The sequence below is a fragment of the Tinamus guttatus genome, unplaced genomic scaffold, assembly GCF_059628265.1.
Source record: "Tinamus guttatus ecotype Peru unplaced genomic scaffold, ASM5962826v1 Tinamus_guttatus_pri_ptg000617l, whole genome shotgun sequence".
In the NCBI taxonomy this organism is placed as follows: domain Eukaryota; kingdom Metazoa; phylum Chordata; class Aves; order Tinamiformes; family Tinamidae; genus Tinamus; species Tinamus guttatus.
Window position 1 is genome coordinate 304,546 of NW_028289151.1, and position 22,743 is coordinate 327,288.

General features: G+C 54.8%; 1 protein-coding gene across 1 annotated transcript; it reads right to left on the reverse strand.

Moving 5' to 3' along the window:
- Positions 1–97: 97 nt before the first annotated feature.
- On the reverse strand, positions 98–21,941 carry LOC104574535 (LIM homeobox transcription factor 1-alpha-like). The gene is made up of 9 exons (XM_088535143.1): positions 21,854–21,941; positions 21,489–21,629; positions 18,718–18,904; positions 3,087–3,319; positions 2,824–2,981; positions 2,649–2,726; positions 1,880–2,009; positions 651–809; positions 98–252 (listed from the first exon to the last, which is right to left on the reverse strand). The coding sequence occupies exons 2-9, from the start codon at positions 21,544–21,546 to the stop codon at positions 98–100; spliced, it is 1,158 nt and encodes a 385-aa protein (XP_088391269.1). The 5' UTR covers positions 21,547–21,629; positions 21,854–21,941.
- Between the last annotated feature and the right edge of the window lie 802 nt (positions 21,942–22,743).

A 22,743-nucleotide genomic window follows, 5' to 3' on the forward strand; every position in this document is an offset into this window, starting at 1 on the left:
GAAGGTCGCAGTGTTGTTTCTTCTCCCTCACCCTCGTCCAGAATTTGGAGCAGTGTTTATCCAAGACACCTGTGAAGAGCTGGGAGCTTTTCCATGGTCAGGAGGTGAAGTAGGAGCTCTGCATGGAGTAGAGTCGGTCGATGGGGTTCCCTACGCGGGCCTGGAGGAGGTTGGCTTCGGCTGTTGACAGCAGGCAGTCTCCCAGGTGGCTCATGCTGTCACTGTCCATGTCATGAAAAACTCCTTCTGAGTCTAGAAGAAGAAGAAACAGGAAACACGTGTGAATTTAACACAAATGCCTCTTGAACATGAGCTGTTTTGCCACTGTGGCCAAGAAGAAGAGCAACCACAAGGTCATGTTTCACCTGGAGTGACGTTCAACCTGAGCAGCGCCCGACATGAGCTGTACACGTGGGGTTAGCAGCAAGTTTAGCCGTTTCCTCCCCAAAAGGACATTTCACATTGGACAAGACCCCAGCCTCGCTCCCCAACCTCACCCAGCCTCCTCCAGCCAAGACGTTGCCCAAAGCCAAGGTCAGGCGCTCGGATGCTGCTCTTCCGCAGTCCGAGTTGGATTTTCCTGACTCTCCTGGACTGTTCAAAGGCAGCGTTGATGCAGGGATGTGACAGTCCCCGCAGCGCTCTCCTACCGTAGGGGTGCAGATGGTCTCCTGGCAGCTGGGGTGGCGTGAGCCCCTGTCTGTACAGGTCTGCGCTGTAGCCGTTCTGCTCCAGGGGCAGCAGCTGCTGCTGGGGGATCCGGGGGTAGGGAACCATGAGCCCATCCAGGCCGTGGACGCTCGCACCGTCTGTAGACACAATCGGCGGGACAGGCTGAAGCAGAGTGTAGCGGGCGGCAGGAATATTGCAATAATATTTCAACAAGGCCAAGTGCAAGGTCCTGCACCTGGGGAGGAATAACTGCAGACACCACCAACTGCGGAGAGGGACCTGGGCGTCGTGGTGGGTGACAAGGTGACCGTGAGGCAGCAGGGTGCCCTCGTGGCCAAGAAGGCCAATGGGATCCTGGGGTGCATTAACAAGAGCATCTCCAGCAGGTCGAGGGAGGAGATCCTGCCCCTCTACTCAGCCCTGGTGAGGCCACATCTGGAGTATCATGTCCACATCTGGAACATTGTGTCCACATCTGGAGTATTGTGTCCAGTTCTGGGCTCCCCAAGACAAGAGGGATGTGCAGCTGCTGCAGAGAGGCCAGCGCAGGGCTACGAGGATGATGAGGGACCTGGAACATCTGCCCTATGAGGAGAGGCTGAGGGAGCTGGGCCTGTTCAGCTGGAGAAGAGAAGGCTGAGAGGGGACCTGAGCAGGGTCTCTAGGTACCTCAAGGGAGGCAGTGAGGAGGATGGTGCTGGCCTCTTTGCACTGGTGGAGAGCGATAGGACAAGAGGAAACGGCCACAAACGGAAGCACCAAAAGTTCCACAGGAACTTCAGGAAAAATTCCTAACATTGAGGGTGCCGGAGCCCTGGAACAGGCTGCCCAGCGAGGTTGTGGAGTCTCCTTCTCTGGAGATCTTCCAAACCCGCTTGGACGCAGCCCTGTGCCACGTGCTCTGGGTGACCCTGTGTGTGCAGGGGGTTGGACTAGGTGATCCCTAGAGATCCCTTCCAACCTTAGGGATTCAGGGATTCTCTGATAATCTCCTGTTCACACCGCTGCAGCAGCGGTTGCATGGCTGCAACCATGCAGGCTGCATCTGCATCGGTTGTGCACAAACGCGCCGCAGAGAAGAGGACACCTTCCCCCACGGAGACCTGCATCACGAGTGCCCACGGGTCCTGCTGAACGTCCTTTTGTGCAGTGTGTCCACGTGCACATCCTCCTCCACGCACAGGTCCCCCCCGTTGCTGCTCCTCACCTTCGCTGTCCTCGTTGCTCTGCCGGCTGCTGCGCCCGGTCCCTCTCCCGCTCCCCAAGCGAGGGTTGCCCAGCTGGTCCTGCTCCTGCTGCTGCTGCTGCTGCTGCTGCCTGCGAGCAATTTTCTTCATCTGCAACAACGAAAACCCACCGCTGCTCTTAAATTGGGACTTGGGGAGGAGGAGACCCCGGCTGCAGGCAGCTGCCTCCCACAGGGACCTGCACTTCCAAAATATGACACTGCTTAAACACCTCTGAGCACCCGGTATTCCCCGGAGTGGCCATTGCAATTCCCGGGAGAAACATGGCAGAAAAAGGTTGTGTTTTCTTTGTGGGGAGGTGCCGCTTGCAATTTGAAAACCAGGGGCTTGTTTATTACAAAGTGATGTTTTTCACAGCCACCTTGACGTTTTCTGTCTCCATTGTTGGAATTCTGCAAAATTTGAAATGGTTTTCCCTGCGACTTGTAAAAGAAAGCAGTGGCAAATGCTTCTAATCTGTGCTCACACACTGAGTGGAGGGGAAATAAGCCAATAGGAAAATCATTAAAAATCAACGCATGAAAAAATGGGACTCTGCAGACTTCCCTGCATAACTTGTTTCTTATTTTCCTCCCTAAGTTTTTGCTTTCGTTAGACATAGGTCTAGATGGACCTGTGGTTTCATCCTGCATAGCTGTCCTACTCCTGTGAGCATTTTCTCATTTCTAGGCTTGCATGATGGGCCCCAGGAACCCAGGGCTCAGCTGTGGGATGGGAACTGGCACTCACCTTGGCTCTTTGATTCTGGAACCAGACCTGAACCACCCGCACGGTCAGGCCTGTCTCAGCCGCGAGGGTCTCTCTCACCTGCCCACAAAACGAAGAGGGGATGGAGAGGGAATTAGAGTTTAGCTGCACTCAAAAGGACTCGGGCCAGTGGTTGTGCTGAGTTGCTTCCTTGTACCTTTCTGCAAGGCTTGGAGGAAACCTCAAAGGAGGCCTTGAAGGCTCGCCGCTGCTGCGTGGTGAGGATGGTGCGCGGGCGCTTGGAGCGCTTGTGGTCTTTGCTCTCCTCGCTGCCTTTGCTGTGTGAATGGCTCCCATCTTCATCCTCGCTTTTGACTGCAATGCAAGAGCGGGAGCGTTAGGGACACATCTCCAGGCTCCAAAGCCTCCTCGGGGGTCCCTTTTCAAGCCCTGGTTGCCCACCCTGAGGAATTTCCTCACCCGACTCGGTGGGCGCAGGGCTTATGGCGCTCAGCATCTCCTTCTCCTTCTCGTAGTCGCTGCGGCACAGCAGCTGCCCCTCCTTGAGGACAAACTCGTCTCCGCGCTGCAGCCGGCGCTCGCACTCGCAGCAGTAGAAGCAGTGGACGTGGTAGACGTTCTCCAGCACCCGCATGATGAGCTCGGAGGGGGCGATGGCCTTCAAGCAGCTGCTGCACTTGGTCTGGAACAGCCTGCAAAGAATCACAGAATCCTCTGAGGTTGGAAGGGACCTTTAGAGATCATCCGGTCCAAACCCCCTGCACACGCAGGGTCACCCAGAGCACATGGCACAGGGTGGCATCCAAGCGGGTGTTGAAGATCTCCGGAGAAGGAGACTCCACAACCTCTCTGAGCAGCCTGTTCCACCCTCACAGTCGAGTTCTTCCTCATATGGAGATTAAACTTCCTATGTTTCAACCTGTTACCCCTTGTCCTGTCACGGGCCACCACGGAGAAGAGCCTGGCCCCATCCTCCTTGCATTCACCCCTCAGGTACTTGAACATGTTGATCGGATCCCGTTTCAGTCTTCTCCAGACTAAACAGGCCCAGCTTGCTTAGTCTTTCATACAATAAATGCTCCTCCTCTGGACCCTCTCTAAAAGCTCCATGTCCTTGTCCTGGGATGCCCAAAACTGCACCCAACACTCCAGGAGCAGGTGAGGAGAAGCGAGATGCTCCACAGCAGCCTTGGGCCAGGCCTCAGGTAGCCAAGGACAGGCACAGGTGGCCACATGGAGCCCATCCCATCAGGAGGCCACAGCAGCCTTGGGCCAGGCCTCAGGTAGCCAAGGACAGGCACAGGTGGCCACATGGAGCACATCCCATCAGGAGGCCACAGCAGTCTTGGGCCAGGCCTCAGGTAGCCAAGGGAAGGCGCAGGTGGCCACATGGAACCCATCCCATCAGGAGGCCACAGCAGCCTTGGGCCAGGCCTCAAGGCCTCAGGTAGCCAAGGGAAGGCGCAGGTGGCCACATGGCGCCCATCCCATCAGGAGGCCACAGCAGCCTTGGGCCCGGCCTTAGGTAGCCAAGAGAAGGCACAGGTGGCCACATGGAGCACGTCCCATCAGGAGGCCACAGCAGCCTTGGGCCAGGCCTCAGGTAGCCAAGGACAGGCACAGGTGGCCACATGGAGCACATCCCATCAGGAGGCCACAGCAGCCTTGGGCCAGGCCTCAAGGCCTCAGGTAGCCAAGGGAAGGCGCAGGTGGCCACATGGAACCCATCCCATCAGGAGGCCACATTAGCCTTGGGCCAGGCCTCAGGTAGCCAAGGGAAGGTGCAGGTGGCCACATGGAGCCCGTCCCATCAGGAGGCCACAGCAGCCTTGGGCCAGGCCTCAGGTAGCCAAGGGAAGGCGCAGGTGGCCACATGGAGCACGTCCCATCAGGAGGCCACAGCAGCCTTGGGCCAGGCCTCAGGTAGCCAAGGGAAGGCGCAGGTGGCCACATAGAGCCCATCCCATCAGGAGGCCACAGCAGCCTTGGGCCAGGCCTCAAGGCCTCAGGTAGCCAAGGGAAGGCACAGGTGGCCACATGGAGCACGTCCCATCAGGAGGCCACAGCAGCCTTGGGCCAGGCCTCAAGGCCTCAGGTAGCCAAGGGAAGGCGCAGGTGGCCACATAGAGCCCATCCCATCAGGAGGCCACAGCAGCCTTGGGCCAGGCCTCAAGGCCTCAGGTAGCCAAGGGAAGGCGCAGGTGGCCACATGGAGCCCGTCCCATCAGGAGGCCACAGCAGCCTTGGGCCAGGCCTCAAGGCCTCAAGGCCTCAGGTAGCCAAGGGAAGGCGCAGGTGGCCACATGGAGCCCATCCCATCAGGAGGCCACAGCAGCCTTGGGCCGGGCCTCAGGTAGCCAAGGACAGGCACAGGTGGCCACATGGAGCCCATCCCATCAGGAGGCCACAGCAGCCTTGGACCAGGCCTCAGGTAGCCAAGGACAGGCACAGGTGGCCACATGGAGCCCATCCCATCAGGAGGCCACAGCAGCCTTGGGCCAGGCCTCAAGGACTCAGGTAGCCAAGGGAAGGCGCAGGTGGCCACATGGAACCCATCCCATCAGGAGGCCACAGCAGCCTTGGGCCAGGCCTCAGGTAGCCAAGGGAAGGCGCAGGTGGCCACATGGAGCACATCCCATCAGGAGGCCACAGCAGCCTTGGGCCAGGCCTCAAGGCCTCAAGGCCTCAGGTAGCCAAGGGAAGGTGCAGGTGGGCACATGGAGCACATCCCATCAGGAGGCCACAGCAGCCTTGGGCCGGGCCTCAGGTAGCCAAGGGAAGGTGCAGGTGGCCACATGGATCCCATCCCATCAGGAGGAGCACCCCTGTGTTGTGGTGCTTGCCCATCCATAGCCCCCAAACCCGTCCCAAACTGGCCCTTTCTTGGCCTCGTGCTGCTTGGTCTTACGGACAAGGGGTTTTTTATGACGCATTCGGGAAAATCCCCAAGGCTGGAATGGACCTGGAGCAGGGAAGCCCATGGGGGAGGCTGTTTGTGCCCCACACCGTGTCCAGGGAGAGAAATAAACAACTGCTGCGCGCCCAGCGCACGGAGCAGATGGTTCTGATGAAGTAATTTGGGATCTAAACAAATGTGAGCGGTGGTGGCTGCCGGCTGACAGCTTCTATTTAGCCACTTGACAAGAGAAAGTAATAAAATGGGGATTAATTAGGCTGTTGTTTAAACACACAGGATCTTCCCCACCAGCAGGGAACTCATAAACTGGGATTGAGAACAAGACTGGGTTAATCCTCCTGGCAAACTCTGTGGAGCAGGATGAAGAGGCTTACAGGGGTGGGCTCATCCCTTCCAAATACCACCATGGATTTATGCCGTGCAGTGGTTTCAGCTGAAGTGTCTGGGACATTCCAACTTGGAATGGTGTGGGATTTCGCTCTCCTTTGTGTGAGTGTGTGTTTGCGTACGTGTTCCTCTCCCTCCTCTTTCTTCCCCCTGCCTTTGTCTTTCGGTAATTCACACTTGAAAAATTATAATTGGACGTTAGGTGAAAAAGCTGAGAGTAAAAAGCGACGTTTTAGCCAGTCGCTCGCTATCTCACCAAGGAGCAAAGTGGGAGCATGTTCCAGGCACAGCCTCAGTCCAAATCTGGGCTGAGTCCAAATCTATTGTTTTCCTAACACCAACATCCTTCTGTTATGGCAGAAACATGGGGGAAAAAAAAGGAAAAACATTCCATGATCATGGCTATTTGGGATCAGTTAGGAACATGTGACTTATTACTCAGCATTAGGTTATTAATGTTCCTAAACTTTAAGCCCAGATGGAACATAATGAGCATTTTGTCTGACCTCCTGCTCGTTGCAACCCAGAGCATCTCACCCAGGGATTCCTGTCCCAAGTCCCTTTGCTGGGAGTGGAGCTACAGCACCTAATGCAGACACAGCTGCTCCAAGTGAAGGACAACCCATCCCATCCACTTGGGAAGAGTTTCCAAAGGCTAACTAGCAGCTTATCCCTTATTTCCAGTTTGAATTTTCCCAAACTCATTGCCCTGCAACTGGACTTTGTCATGACTTTATTTTTTTTAACAGCTACTTATTATTAGTTATGCCCACTGCGGGAAGTCAAACTATTCTTCTGCCAAAATTTCTGTCCTTTATGCTCCAAACAATCCTTTTAAAAGTGAGTACTGATTTTTTTTTCATCTTGGCTGGGAGAATTTCTGCCCCCACAAGAAAGCCTGCCTTGCTTCTTCATATATTGCTGTATAACTGAATCTACTGACAGGAATATCGTTTGACTTGGAGATAAGCTGGGCCCAGGTTCCCATCTGGTCTTTTGTTGTTGTTAGGACAAGGCTGTTAGCAAACCTCGCTTAAGGATCCTGTCGTGCACCAGATTTGCACAGATTGGGCTTCTTTGCAGCTACCAGGTGAGGGAAGCACCGTTCCTGCAGCAGAACTCGATAACGCTTTGGGCATTGCGTTACCCTCCGTCTCCCAGCTAAGCCCCGAAAACAAATCCACTCTGCTTTGTACTAATTGAAGAAAACATTCAGCAAGCAGCTCATAAACACGGTGTCAGCTCGCATTACACAAAATTAAAATTCTCAGCCCCTCCAACACCAGGAATTCCTAAAGAGGCTGGTTTTAATATTGCCTGAATCCGTTTAAGTCAAGGTAATATTGTTTGGGTTGCCATAGGAACAAAATACATCTCAGTTGCTGGTAGTGGGTTACAAGGAGGCTTGGGAGACTGTGCTGTGAACACGGTTACGCGATGTCTAGAAGCAGTTGCCTAAAGAAACTACATTGAGAGACAAACCCAAAACTAGTTGTGGTCCCAGGTTCATAATGACAAGTGCGTTTCGTGCCAGCAGAGACACAAGGAAGATCCCTGCTCGTCCATGGAGAAGAGAACAGCATAGGCAGCAGATGGAACACGTCAAAACGCCTGTTGCTCACTACGGATAAACCTGACTCCCTTTGGAAGGACCCATCTGCAGCTTCAGTTCCACAATTTTATGTCCCTCCATTTCTCCTGGAGTCCCAGGGAATCAACTTTTGGACCAAGTCCCCAGCAAACAGTTGATTCAATTTTTTGACCAAGTCCCTACACTTCCACATCTTTACCTACCCTCCTAGCCATTTTTGTGTGTTTGTTTGCTTGTTACAGGCTTCCTTACAGGAGTTGTGATAAGGCCGACAACTTTTATCCCTGCCTATCCCAGAAACCACGCAGCAAGCAGAGGGAGATGTTCACACGGAGCGTTTGCAATGTTGATATCTCCCACGTCCTTCGTACCAGCTTGCCTCAAATTAATTACTTTTGCAAATGACAGAATTCAATTTTCCTGCTGGGGAAGGGCTCAGCTTGGTGGAACAAGTGGCAGTAGAAGGAAGGCAGATGGGCTCGTATGTGGGAACATCTTTGGGAATTGCAAAGAACGCAGCTCTGGAGCAAGCCGAACAACGGATCAGCAGTCGGCATCGGGAGAGGCTCGGGGCCACGGGCAGGGTTTTCATTAGCTGTTTTCTCGCGCTGTTGGACCCTGCAGCACAGGAGGACCGGGGAATGCAGGCAGAACAGCAGCTTAGCACTGCCCAAGAGAGGGCAAGAACATCTGCACCACTTGTCAACTCGGAGTCAACACGTCACCCAAGTAAGGATGAAGACATTTTGTGAAAAACATGCTTCTTTCCGTTATTCCATTCCCTCACTCTAGCTACAGCTTCAATCAAGTGTCCTTATTCTCTTTTTTTTTCTTACCGTTAGCAATTTTCTCCTATTTTAATAACGATTGTCACTTGTGAAACTGTTGGAAAGAGCCCAGAACGTAATGCGGCTTTTCCCCTAGAAATTCAGGCAAGTGTCTAGTGATGGGAAGAGGAATCACAGCTAAGTGGACATCTGTGTCCATCTCTGCTTTTTGCACGCCGGGTGCTGAGGAGCCAAGGACTCGGTCTAAGGTCCCTCTTCGTCTTTTCAGGTATTTTGTGGACTTTGTCTATCTCCAAGTCATGACAAAACACCCCAACTCCTACTTCTTGGTCAGTCTTTGCAGAGCAAAGCCCAGGGCACCGCATTCCCTGGGGATGGTTTTGCCGGAGCAATTGCAGCCTGGCCAGGGGCTCTGCTGTCCAGCTGGGGACGGTGTTTGGGGACTGCTCTGACCTGCGGTGACAGCACAGCAGACCCTGACCCAAGCCTGGGAAGGGTAATTTGGAGTGCACACAATTGTACCGGTGGGATTAAAAGGTGTTAATGAAGCAAGGAATAAGCTGGGAGGCCTGTGCTTCATGAAACTGGCTTATTTAGTTAGGATTTAGTCAAAATGAAGCAGTCCAGGCTTAAGCAAGGTCTGTTTACTTAACATTGAGCTGCAAAATCCGTTGTAGCTGTCTGAAATATTGAAGTGGAACTTGCAAAGCCTCTTTCTACATTTCAGGCCGGAGCTGAGGACTAGGGGTGTGATAGGGATGGGGACGCACGAGGGACATGAGGAGGCCGACACAGCACAATATCCTCTTTCATTCCCTACCAGCATCGCCAGGTGCCCCAATTCAGTGATACAGCGTGGCAGCAGGGGGAAAATTTCCTTCTGCTTAATGTCTGGCTTCTTCCAGCATCATTTAGGTCAGGCCGAGGGGATGATTTTGGGCTTTCTTCCCACCTGCACATGATCTTCCTCTCATCAGAGATGGCCAAGGCTCCAAACCCCTCGTTTTCTCTCCTGTGAGCAGATGCAAGGATCTCTGCAGAACTAAGAGCTAACTAGAACTGAACTCTGCTGCATGCAGAGTTCTCCCGTGGGGAAAAGAGAAACAAATCTGAAATAAAAGGGATTGGCCACCTCACTTAAATGTTTCACAGAAATGCACAAGGGTAGGATAAGAAGCAGCCAAGAGGCACCATTGGACTAGTTCTGTGGAATCCTCATAGTCCCATTGAATTTATGCTGGAAGAGCAATGACCTTCTACATCCGTTGCTGGAAAAAAATCCTTATAAAAATGAGGGCAATACCACCTTCCTGTAGAACAAATGGGCTTTGGGACAGCAGAGAGGTGTCCCCAGGGTGTAACATCTGGTACCACCCGTGGGATTAAATGTGACTGTCCCAAAACTGCCCCAAAAAAGCGTGGTCTTATTTGGCTGGGCTCTGCAGATGCCCTTAGCACCCACCTAGAAGGAAAGAGGTGCTGCCAGCTCTGGAACTTGGGCTGGATTCTGCTAACGTCAGAGGTGAACGCAAATACTGGAGAAAACCCTGCCAAAAACCCAAAGCACGAGCAAAAACAAAACAAAACAACCCCAAAGAGGTTCCCAAAGCCACGGAGATTCATAAATATTAAAGTGACACTAGTGAAGTGCTACTGAAAGATTTAATACCGTGCTGCAGCTCTGGCCCTCAAGGGGTTAAACCCCCCGCTGTGAGGATATTACTGCCAGCGAGGTGGCACTGAGCCATCACCATATAATCTGATGAACTCTTTTATTAAATTTCACAGGCCTGTCTTCTTTATTAAAATCTCCCAGAATTCATAGGGCGCCTGTCATATCACTGCTGAATGCTAACAAAAAAATGTGTGTTTTTTTACTGCCAGCGAGGGATTGTGTTGCAGTGAGGATCTCTGTCAGGTGAAGGAGAGGCGGGAGGGAAGGTGTTGCCAAGAACAGTGGGAAAAGTGGGATACCTGACTTTGCAAGCAGGGATTCGATGCGGAATCTCTTCCTCCCGCAGCAACCTGCTGCAGGTATAGCATAGCAGCAGGGAAAATGGGCCAAAAATGGGTTTTACCCACGAGGAATGGCAGTAGCACCTCAAATAATTCCCTCTTGCCCTTTGGCGTGAGCTTTTAGCACCCCATTTAGCATCCATGCGCCGTGTTTGCAGCTGAAGAAGTGCAAGAGAAGGGATGTTGAACTGGTCCTGATTTGGCGCAGTCGCTCTCAGATTTGCAAAGTAGAGCCCAAAAGGTTTCTGCTCTGCATTGCTCTGTCTCCGGGCCGCAGCAAGGTGGGATTCAGCTGTGGGGCTGCCTTGCAATTAGCTTATAGCTTCGCTTTTATTCTTTACAGCATATTCTAATTGCTTTTATTCACTATTTCCACTAGGAAATTGTGGGAGCTCTGCCCTGAGATGACTAGGGACAGACACAGCAGATTCTTGGGCACGCAGAGGCACCTTGAGCAGGTAGAGCATTTATTCTTCTTTAGCCCTTGAAGTTCCCTCTGTAATTCGGATGCTCCCATGGGATCCTGCACTTGGTGCTTTTTAAAGCCCCTCTGCAAGCGGTGGGGAATGAAAGAGCAGAACCTGCTCCTAGTGCAGCACCGTGGAGGGCAGAAGCCTCCGCACCCCTGTGCAGCGAAGGGAATGATCCCGTCCCTTTGGAAATCACTTCCTATTCCAAAGGCAAGGAGCTGGGAAAGGGCCAAAGCAGAGTCTGCCCCATTTCTGGGCTCTCGTCTCTCCGGATACTCCGCTCCCCACTTCCAAAAACACCCGGAAACATTGGAACTGCAGCCCTTTTTATGGGAACTCTAAGATCGAGGGTCCCACACCCGTGTGGCCAAGACAACCCTTCCCCTGCCCTTAGAGAGGCTGGAAAACCCTCCTTCTTCCCCAGGCATCAAGGTGCGAGCGCGAAGCTGCTCCAGGTGCGCGGCGCAAGGCTGGAGCCGTCAATTCCTATCGATTTTGCGCCGCGTTATTGCGCCGCTCCGTGCGGCTCCATTAGTATGCCAGGCAGGAGAAGGGCTCCTTCCCCAGTAGCTAGGGGTGATATTACCCATCCCGATAGCATCCGAACTCAATATCCTGTTTCTCCCTTTCTCATTTCCTGTTTGCAGGTCTGAATGCCAGCGTTGTCACGGCGAGAGGACGGGGAGGCAGCGGGACGGGGCGGCTGCGGCGGGGGGGACAGCGGGGGTATCAACGGGGAGGGGGGCGGAGGGGCTGCAGACACTTTTTTATTACAGATTTAATAATGACAAAAGAACATCATTAAACATTCATTAGAATTATTTAATTAAATTTTACTTGGGGGGGGGGGAAGGAGATTAGATATGATGTAAAAAGCAATATTGATTGAGAAAAGAACAAGCTTGGGAGATGTGATTTAAATTAAACTCCGTGCGCTCTCCCTCTTCTTTCCGTGTTAAACGGGGAAGGGGCAGGTGGTGGCGCGGAGGGCGACGCGGCACCGTGCAGGGGTAATGTGGCACCGTGTCCTTGGGACAGCCACCACGTGCCACCAGCAGTGACATTCGGGCTCACATCCCAGCGTGGTGACCGGCCAGATTTCCTTGCAAAATGCCTCCTGGATGGTCGGAGCGCTCTGCACATCACTAGGTGACAAGCAGGAGATGGACAAGTGGCCATCAGAAACCACCTCCGTGCCTTGCTAGGCTTTTTGGGCACATCCTTTGACCGTTGCAGAATAGGGATCTAAGGAGGACTTTAAAACGGGACAAATTTTGGAAGCAACAAAACACTTAGGCAAAGCATTCGCGGCGAAAGCGATGGTCAGAGCAGTATTTCAGCAGAAAATTAAGGTATATTAAGGACTGAGTGAAGAAATCTACGTGTTTACTAATGGCTGTGTTAGATACAAAAATCATTTCAATGCAAAAATCATCTGCTACAGAGATCAATGCAACTGATGCAGTCGATTTTTGAGTCCCTTCCTGTGAATGCACTGACGTGGAGTTATATAGTTAAACATAGTTTGTGTCTGACATCTGAAAGGGATTTTTTTAAACCGTGACAGCCGTTAAGCTGTCCCATAATAGGAACCCACCTGTTTAACTCACAAAACCGACTTATTTACAGGGAGGGAGATCTCCACAGCCTGACTTATGATGCAGGGGGTAGAAAGGAAGGAAAGGGAATATCAAAGCTCTGAGAAGAGAGAAAATAAAAGGCAGGTCAAAGCCCCAGGGAGCAGTTGCAAGCTGCAGCAGAGACTCTCCTGATCCGCAGGGCACCAGCAAGCTGTGCACAAGCAGACCAAGATCCAAAACCCGTGCAGTAGTTTTATTGCACGTCCAAGACTGACCGTTTCTCCTCCGGGATTATTGGTTTGAGCCCAAGTCGGAATTAACGGTGCGGCTTCCCTTTTGGCAGTGGCAAAGGCTGCGCTGCTATGCCCAAGCTCATTAAACTGATGCAAGGCTGGATGGCTGCTCTTAAACTGGTTATTAATAGCTTAATTTCCCGGGATGTTAACAATGAATTACGCTGGTTTTAGAGTGGATTAACACAGCTCATCTAAAAGCATATTATTTGTTAAATTTGGGGATTTTCTGAATAAACCAAGCTTCCTTCTAGTATCACCTTTCCGCTTGTACCAGCAAAACCCAGGAATGGGGAAGAGGTTTGGGCTGGTGCTTCTCAGCACAAGGTGGAGTGACCCTGATAGTGCCACGACAGCATCAGCAAGACCCCAATACCAAGAAAAAGATGCATGAACAGCCAAAGACGTGTGAAGCTGCCACCAAGCTAGTTAGAATAAACTCTAATTAACCACATTAAACTTAATTGCATTAAAGGGGGAGTGAAGGCTGGAAGCGGTTTATGGATCCGGCGCATAATTCGATCTGGGTATCGCTTAGGAACGATGAGGCTGTGCTCTCCAGCATTAGCAGGGCACGAGGCTGCACTGCGAAGCCTCTGGAGAAGGGGAATGAGCAGAAAAAGCAGCGTGAAACAGAGTGGGGGGCTGGAAAAGAGACAGCAGGAGAACCCCGCATTGCCATGGAGCAAAATATCCCCCGGGGCCTGTGTTTTGTGGCCTCCTCTGTGCCCCGCGGACCCTGCTGCAGCTCTTGGAGCTGCAGATTGCAGGGGAATATCCTTTTTCCATGTGTAAATGGATGGGACATTGGGACTCTGTGCACACGGAGCGGCTCCTGCGGAATTTCCACCGCCACGGCCTCCGGCATCGCTGCCGCGTCCGGCTCCTCCGGACTTTTCTCCGGAACGCCTTTGCCTTCGCGGCTGCCCTCTGCTGGTCCCTGGGTAAGGACCGAGGGAGACGCAGCGCCGGGGACCGGAGCGCCGCGGCGGTGTCCTCGAAACCGCACGGCCAAGGCTCTTCCCGCAAGGAAAACCCGGAGGAGCAGCCTGGGATGCAGCTTGAGGAGCCCGACGCGTTTGTACCGCATCCGACATTAACCATTCCGGGATTCCGGGATGGAATGGAATCCATGCACGTTCCCTGCTTAGAGGCAGCACTGAACGGAGCAAAGTTCTCTTGATACAACCCTCCTTCCCGAGCCGCGGCCAACGTCGGCCTTGGGAATGCTGCGAGGAAGACTGCAAGGACACGAGCGCGACAACGCGTCCATCAGCACCGTCCTAATAAACTCAGCCCTGCCCCTGGACCGCATCCACCTTCCAGGTGCCTGGGGGAGCAGCTTCCAAGGGAAAAAACATCCTCCCTGTGTCCCCAGCGTCACCGGCATCCTGGAATGCCTGAGATATCTCACTGAAGTATCACGGAGCCAAAGCATTTGTACCCGCACGCGCGGCTGGAGAGGGGGCTGCTGCCTTGAATTGTTGTTTGCATTCTGATTTCTAAGTCCTTCCGTGTTCTCTTGTTTTCCTTTCCCTCATTAGGCAAAAAACAAGGGAAGAAAATTATTGTTATAAGCAGGAGTGGCTGACCGTGCTCACGGGGCTACAGGAGACGCGTTTTTAAGCATACAGTGCCCATTGATTGCATGAAAGTTGGTGATACGGGCCCAAGAGAGACTCGAAGCCAGGGGACACCAAGAAATGAAGGAAAAAAACAACCCAAAAGAGAGAGAGATCTATCAAAGTAAATTACATTTAATTAGACTAGAAAAATAATGTGCCATGCAGAAGGAAAAAAAAAAGAAGAAAGTTCTTCCTCCCCTATGTATCCCCCCATTAGAAAAGCAATCCAACAGCGATTGGGAACAGACAGCACGTGGTGGCTGGTTTCTTAATCACGCTCAAGGCACATCTGCATATTTCTTTCATTTTGCAGTGATTATAGAGTTAGTGTTTAATTTCCTGGGCCCTGCGAACAAACCGATGCGTGGAACAGCGAGAACTGGGGTAGGAATCGCTCTGCGTAATTAACGCCATTAATCACGGCATAGGCGTCTCCCCCGGTGGGAGACAGGGCCCAGCCACCCACCTGACTGGGAGGAATGAGGTGTTGGGGACAACGAGGGGACACGAGTTGGGGTCCGGCTCTTGCTGTTGGGGACAGGAGTCCTGCCTGTCGCTTCATATTGACGCGGTTGGGAATCGGTTCCGCTTCCCGCACCCGTGCAACAACCTCCCATGCCAAAACCCATGCAAAAAACGCAGGAATCGGCTCGGAGAGCCAGCGAAGGTGGTTGAGAAGTCACCCTCAGCACTAGGGATGCCGGTCCTGGATCCGCGGGACGGTCCCTTTCCCACCTCCCCGGTCACCTCCTCTCCCTTCGCGCTCGGTGGCGGAGGCACCCGCGGGGTCTCGCGGCCGCCGTGGGCTCCATTCATCACTGCCTTGTCAAGGGGGCTCGTTATCGCATTTGCTCGCTCACTTCGAGCGCTGTCGCTTCTCATTGCCTCCCTGCGGCCTGATGGCACGGAGGAGGTGAGGGACAGGGGACACCAACGGAGGGGACGTTTTTGCTCAGGGGACAAGGACTTGGCTGAGCGTGTGGGCGCGCGGGGTCCCTGCGTCCCACAGCACCGGGATGCAGCGTGGAACTAGGAACAAGCTGGTGGAGTTTGGAGTTTGTCACATTTGGGCACTGTTTTGTCCTCGACTCCCCGCTCTTTGGGTTGTGTCATTATATTTCTATCCCAAAAACCATTTTTTGACTTCCTCCATCTAGAAAGGGCAATAAGAGTTTCTGAGCTGAGTGCAACCAAACAGCCCAAATCAACAGAGGGAAAGGAGGAGTTTTTACATTGAAAACTCCAAGAAGCCCACCACGAGAAAAAAAAAAATCCCCATTTCTTTTGGTTTTAGCACGGATTTCATCATTTTTAAGACCTGATTCCCGAGCCTGGAATGCGTGTGGTTTGCACGGAGTGTCTGGGCTCATTCTTCTGTCAGACTCCTGTCCTGGCTTCTCCTACCCAGGAGATCTTTGCTTGGAGGAGAGTCCTCCCACGGGGCTTTAAACATTAACCAGCCCTCTCAGAAGAGCTGCCAAGCTGGGTCCGTCACCCTACCTGACGCTCATGGGCAGTTGCTGTTTTTTGCAGCGATTTTGGAAGGACAAATAAGCAGTTGTTGGTTCGAAGGCAGCTCCCTTGTGCAAGGTGAGGTGGGGAAGGGGCTGGCAAGGCGGCAGAGAGGGAATCGTCTGTCAAAACAGAAACTTGACGTGAAGAGGATTGAGAAGAGGAAATTTCGGACTACGGAGAAGCATAAACACAGCGGAAGGTACCAGGGCCTTGGGAGGGCCAAAGAGCTGGTCCGTAAGGTGAGACAGGGCTGCGTGCGAAGACAAGAATAGCTCAGAGAGGACCCCAAGGGGAGAAGCAGGCAGAAGCGATGGCTGGAGAGGGCAATGAGCCCCTGGCACCCTCTCACCTCCGCAGGCAGCCAGGGAACCCTCGCGGAGACGGGGGACGGCGAGGGCACGAGGCCCGCGCCGACCGCGCAGGCGCTCGGCAGGTTCGAGCCGAGTTCACCCCGTATCTGTGCAGAGCACGAGCAAATCATCTCCACATGGGCAAAGGGAGAGCGCGGAGGAGAGGGGGAAAGGCTGCCAGCGCGAGGCCGCGGTTCAGATCCCTCCTGACAGCTCCGCGGCGGCCCCCGCATCGCCCGTCATTCCGCAAAACAAACTTCAAAGTAAACAAGGCGCCCCGGACCGGGCCATTGCAGCCACTCCATCATCGTCCAGGAGGATTCTCCGTCCTCCCCCTTCCCGAGCCGTGGCTGTTTGATAGCGCTTGCACGAGCTGCCCAGAGCAGGATTTACAGGGCAGGTGCCTGAGCAAAGCACAGGAGAGCTGGCTGGGCCCCAGGCAAAAGGGGAAGAGGAGAGTTTCACAAAAGCCTTCAGATTGTGGTTTTATATGATAGGGACCGCAGAGCAACATCCATCTTCGGGCTTAACATTTCATCTCTAGATCAACAGTCCGTTCCTTCCCCCACGTTCAGCTGCAGCTGCTGGCTTATCTCTCCATTAAAGCATTTTCCTCTTATTGCGCAGTTCACATGGGGAGGAATAAATGCCAGATGGGTCTCCCCTCCAGGTCACCGTGCTGCAGCCGCGGGCTGAGCTGCGGCCCAGGGCAACCCTGGAGTCTGCAGGCTTGGATTCATCCCTGGCCAAAAAACAGGAACTTTGGGAGAGTCAAGGCCAAGAATGTATCCTCTGGGGGACAAGATTTCCAAACAGGAGGACGGAGAGTTTGCCTCCCTGGAAATTCCCATCCTGGAAGCACGAAGGTGCCTTCAGAAGTGCCTGCGGGACCAACTTGCAAAAGTGCTTAAGAAACCAGGCGCCCTAAGACATCTTTTCAAAACTGGACTGCGCCGAGGTCCCATGGAGCAGCTCGGAGCAGCGTCTGCCTGTCTGGATTCAGCACTTTGCCAGGGAAAGCTGCGTATCCGCCTCATCCTGCTGCTGCGCTGGGAAGGCTGCACAGCCTCCGGTTCTGGAGAAGTTTGGGCACTGCCCATCCTGTAGATGCAGTTTCTGGGGGTCTCAGGGAGTTCTGGAGTTTAGGACATCCCTAGAGGCTTGTTGCATTGGCTAAGAATAGTGTCTAAGAATAAGTCCCCAGCACTTATTCAGAGGTCCCATCATTAGCCTTTACTCAAGTAGCCAACTCCAGATGTCTGGAGGAGGAGATGTTCCTTATAGATCAGTTTAGCAAACATATTTGCATCGGAAAATGCATAACTAGGCGGCTCAGATCCCCTCCTGCGACCGACTCCTGTTCTTCTGCACCAGCCAAAGCCAAGAGCTCGGGCTCAACTAAGACCCCGCTCAGGTCCCCCTTGCTCAGCTCGGTTCCTCTTAAAAAGCGCCCTGCGACGCTCGCCCTGACGCAACGGTGACGTGTGCCCTGTGCCATGGCCACGTTGCCGGTCCTTCCTCCCCCATGGAGCTGCCCTTGGGCCTGCCGGGCTCTTGGTCCGGGCTGCTACCCGGGCAAGCCCTGGTATTTTTATTACCGTTCGCGCCGCCGCCAAGTGCTCGCATCGCGGGCAAGGAGGAGGCTGCGCTCGCTCTTATGAAACACGCAGGAGATAAGATTGGACAGTTAAGAAAAGGCCTTAGAGGATTCTGCCAAACTCCAGGAAACTCATGGAGCGCCTTCCCAGCAGCTTCCTTGGATGGACGCCCGCGCGCTCTGTCACCGCTCGCTTTTCCCAGCGGCGCTGGCCGCAGGAGGTCACAACCACACACAAGGACCCTGGTTTTCCAGGCAGGGGGACCGTGTCTTCACCCCCTGGCCTTCAACCAGACCCCCCCAAGGGCTCATAATGCAAAGGAGGTCTCAGCAAAGGTCTCTGTGCACTGGGCCAGCAGGAGGTCCCTATCAGACTGAGGAAGCCACATAGACATTTACAGGAGACAAAGCCTGACTTAGGACCTCTGTCACCCCATATTAGCCCTAAGTGATCAAGTCAACCTTAAAAAACTGCTTTTCAATATTTTTTTTTAAGGATTTTGCACTAACTCTGTTTTATCCGATCACAAAGCCCAGCAGCTTGCAGGGAAGCTGTTTCACCAGTTATTCCCAGGAAACTTAGGGATGTCTTTGTCTACATCGCACATCTACACCTGAGCTTTGTGCTTAAAAAAATGCCTTTAACCCTACCATCACCTCCTCACTGCATGGGAAGACCCTAGGACTCAGTGTTTGATTCACCCATTTCTTGGAAAAGTGTCCCAAAAGCCCAGGCAAACTGCAAGCTGCTTCCTGTCCCTTTGCCCCTGCCATGTCACCCGCTCAAGTCAAAGATGATGCTTCGGTCCCTGTGTTTTGGGCACAGGGACACCTCTGTGCTCCTCCTGCTCTACCAGAGCGCAGTGCCCTATCTCAGGCCAGGAATTCAGCTTGCAATCTGCACCTTGCAAACTGTGCAAAAATGCAGCAAAAAACCCGAGCGAGACGGAGGGGCACTTACTTCTCATAGTCGTGTTTGCAGTAGAGCTGCCGGTTGCGGCAGTAGCAGGTGCCCGAGAGCGGCTGCAGGCACACGGCGCATTTCACGCAGCCCTCGTGCCAGGAGCGCTCGTTGACTCGCAGGAGGAACCGGTCCGAGATGGGGCTGTCGCAGCCGGCACAAACCTCCCGCATTTTGGAGTCTGCACCTGGGCAGCAGCAAAAAAGACAGCGTGAGAAGGAGGGCTCCTCACCCCAGGGCATGTTCTGGAGGGAAAGGGGCTTTTTGGGGAAGGGGCTGTGCTTGCAAAGTACCTATTGCCTTTTATTTTTAAAGCTCCGTGGTGCTGGTGTCAGTCACCAAGCACCGGGTGGTAAAAAGGGAGGCTCTGCGTGGAGTTCATTGCAACAACCTTGAAGACAAATGCAAAAGTTTGCGCTGCAAAGCATGAGAAAGCAGCATGTTCTGGGCTCCTCTGCAGTCTGCAGGTGGTAAATTAATTACAGGTGAACCAAAAGTCCACCGCTATAGCAGTATTTAAATTGCAGAGTGAGAATAAGGAGGTTTTAAAGAACACACGTGCTTGGGAACTGGAGAAAAATGTGAAGCGGATCCATTTACCTGCGTCTTGGTAAGACACAGCACACGCTGAGCTCCTTGGAAGCTTTGGCCCAGGTCAGAGGACGGATCTGGAGCTGAATCCTACCCAATTTCACTCTGGACTTGGTGCTAAGTTGCTTAAAATAGAAAAAGCTCCAGAGATTTGGGATTTTCTCCCCCCTGCAATGTTATCACCATACAAATCTATGGCTGCCCTTCAAAGGCTTCTTAAGGATAACTTTGAGGTAAAGGAGTAATAAATGCGTTATCTGCTGGGCTGGATCCGGCTTGTGGGCCGAGCCGGTGGAGACACCGTCGCCGACGTGCACGATCTCCGCACCCGTTGTGCCGAGTTCCTCGGGTTTAAGGATGTTCTCATCCATCCTCTCCACTCTTTTAGCCCCATGGAAGCTTGAGGAGCCTGGGGCAGGGTGCTAAGAGGGACGATGGCTGGTTATGTGGGTGACACTTATGTCTATTTTACACGGCAGGGCGAGGGCAGGACTCCAGCAGCTCCATGCATGGCTGTCCTTGAGGGATAAGCGATTCATGGGCCCATAAGGGACATTAATTTTGGTCCCCCTGGTACAAAGAGTCAGGAAGGCTTGTTCCTGCAGACAGCAACCTGTCTGCACCAAAGAAAACAAGCGACGGGGCAGATTTACAGGCAGAAATCATTCCCGGTGGATGCACAGGACCCCCATCCCAGTGGGATCTCTGCACAGGGGGGTTTTGCTCTTACAGCAACATGTGCAGCAGGCAGAGGCTCCCAGGCCTGCAGAAGTCAGAGTTTTAAGAGGTTTATTTGCTTTGCATTCCTCCAATGCAAAAGCGCTGTTTTTTTCCTTATTAAGGAGCAGCAACTGCAAGCTTTTCATGAGAGAAAGTGGGGATTTTAGCACAGCAATGAAGAAAAAAAAGGGGATATGAGACAGCCCTGGACCTGTCTATGCAGCTGCCTATCCCTGGGCTGCAGGAGGCCGCGCCGGCCCTTCGTGCCAGGCTGTTTGTGTGAGAGCAGCCACGCAGGTAGCAGAGCTAATAGGAGAGAGCTGCAATTTCAGCTGAAATGTCCAAGCCCAGGCTTAGCAGAGGGAACGTGCAAAAGTTCTCTGCAAAAGGCAGATGCTTTTGCTGCTTTCCCACCTTAGCCAAACCTCCTCTTTGGGTTTTTTTGCTTGGTTTTGTTTTTATAGCTGTGCTATTAACTTTTTCGATCATTTATTTGCCTCTTGCTTGACTTTTACCCTGCACAATGCTACAAGACCAATCGAACCTCCAGTAGGTGAGTTTGGGGCATCTGTAGCTCTTAACAGTCCCGAATTCCTCTTCAATGTGTGGGGAGAAAGTAGGGAATAACTTAATATTGAACAAAAATCAACGCTGCCAGCCCAGGGAGAATGAGGGATGTGAAAAGCCTTGGGAAAACTGGTGCTTTACAGGAGATTCTAGCGCGACTGGTTCAGCAGAAAGGCTGGAAACTGAAAGTAAAGGAAGCTCTGCCGACACTGACCGAAAGACACCAGCCTTCGGAATCAATCTTGTAAAAATACAACAGCTTGGACTGGCAAATACACTAAAAAAGAGCAATTTCAACCACCCGTGCTGCAGGAAAAGGCACGAAGAAGGGGCTAAGGATCAGGGAATGGCGCAATGGCACTGCGTAAAACTGGAACAGCCTGGTCCGAGGCACGGAGCAGCAAGAGGGGCTCATCCAGGATGTCTGGGCAGATGAGAAACGGGAGGATCGGCCTTCCCTGTCCCTTTGCTCAGGACTCGGTGTCCTGCCGGATCCCATCCCAGCCCATGCAGCCCCGCTGCTCTGGGGCTGCAACACGGTGCTTTGCAACACCCCGATATCTCACCGGAGCTTTGGCTGCCTCGAAACAGGCAGCACGGAGCCGATCTGCTCCAGGTGCTGCTCCGTGTCCCCCTGTCACCTGGACAAGGCCGAGGGAAGGAATCGCCTTCCGCAGGCGGGAAGAAAGGAGGAAGAGGAGCAGGGAGCACCGCAGGGAGGGTCGGGCACCCGGGGAAGATGCTGGCAGGACTAGGCTGGTCCCCGAGCGAATTGTGGGCACCCCGAGAGCGCAGCAAGGACGAGGATGGACGAGCAGCCCCGAGCCCCGGCTTTGGCTTCCGCGCACCGGGAGACCCGGGGACGGAGCCGCTCCCCGTCCCTCGGCACTCACCGAAGCCCAGGACCGGCGTGGGCTGCTGCAGGCAGGACGGAGCCTCCTCCGTCTTCATCGCGGCGGCTGCGGGCGGAGAGGCGCGTTAGCCCGGCGAGCCCCGGGCGAACGAACGGCAACGAAATCGCCGCGGCGGCGCCGCGGGGCCGCCCCGCTCCGCCCGCCCCCGTCGGGGCAAATCGCGACCCCTCGCCGGGCACCCGCGACGGCGGCGCCCGCAGCCGCCCGCGCTGCTCCCGTCCCGTCGGGGCCCGGCGGCTCCACGGGGCCGCGCGGGGAACCCCCCGCCGCCCCGTCCCGTCCCGTCCGGTCCCGTCCCGTCCCTCCGCGCGCGGCACCTACCGCGGGGGCGGCTGCTCCGCGGCGGCGGGGAGCGGAGCGGGGCGCGACTGAGCGCGGGGCAGAGCGCGCAGCCCCCGCCCGTGCCCGCGCCCGCGCGCGCCGCCGCCCCCCGCCCCCCGGGAGCGCGCGCGAGTCGGCGACGTCAAGGCGGGACCCCCGCCCGCCCCCGAGGGGCGACACCGGGGCCGGGAGCTCCGGGGCGGCTCCGCGGGCCGTCGTGGGGGGCTCCGGGAAGCCGCCGGCGGCTCTTGGAGCCCCCCGGGGCTCCGGGGCGGCCGCCGGGGCTCCCGCCGTCGGGGCGGCCCTGGCCCCGCTCGCGCCCGGCGCGGCGGGAGGCCGGAGCCCCTGCGGCTTCGGGGCGGCGCTCGGCCCGGTTCGGTTCCTCCGGCCTCTCCCGGGTGCCGCTAACGAATCCGCCCGCCGCATCGAGCGGGGAGCGGGGGGAAAACGAGGGAGCGCGGGCCACGGCGGCGCCCGGGGCTGGCCGGTCGGGCTCGCTGCTACGGGCCGAGCCGAGCCGAACCGGGCCGGGCCAGGGCGGGACTTCCCGGGCCGGGCCCGGAGCTTCGGGATGGGGGAGGCGCGGGTGCCGGGGGGTGCAGTGGGGGCTGATGCTGCTGCCTCCCACGAGTGAAATGGGGGGAAAGGCGGCAGCTGCTGGGGCTGCCCACGGGCAGGGGCACCCCGCAGTCTGTCAGGGCTCTCCCGCTCCCGTCACGGCTCCCACGGAGCCACGGAAGAGCCCGAAACGCCCTTGGCATCGCTCTGAGCAGGGGCACCCAAGTGCCAGCAGAGCCAGGCAGCGGCGGATGGTGACAGGGACCCCGCGGCCGGTCACCCGCGGTGCTGGGGAAAGGGGAGCTCCGGGCATCTCCGTACGTCAGGGATGAGCTGGGAGCTTCGGCACCAAGGC

Bases quoted from the DNA above. Each gene is read 5' to 3' on its own strand.
- LOC104574535 (XM_088535143.1), bottom strand. From the start codon at position 21,546: ATGAAGACGGAGGAGGCTCCGTCCTGCCTGCAGCAGCCCACGCCGGTC. The intron at 3,320-18,717 runs GTAAGTGCCCCT...GATTCTTTGCAG, and splicing joins TGCAAACACGACTATGAGAA to GCTGTTCCAGACCAAGTGCA. The intron at 810-1,879 runs GTGAGGAGCAGC...TTGTGTCTACAG, and splicing joins GAGCAACGAGGACAGCGAAG to ACGGTGCGAGCGTCCACGGC.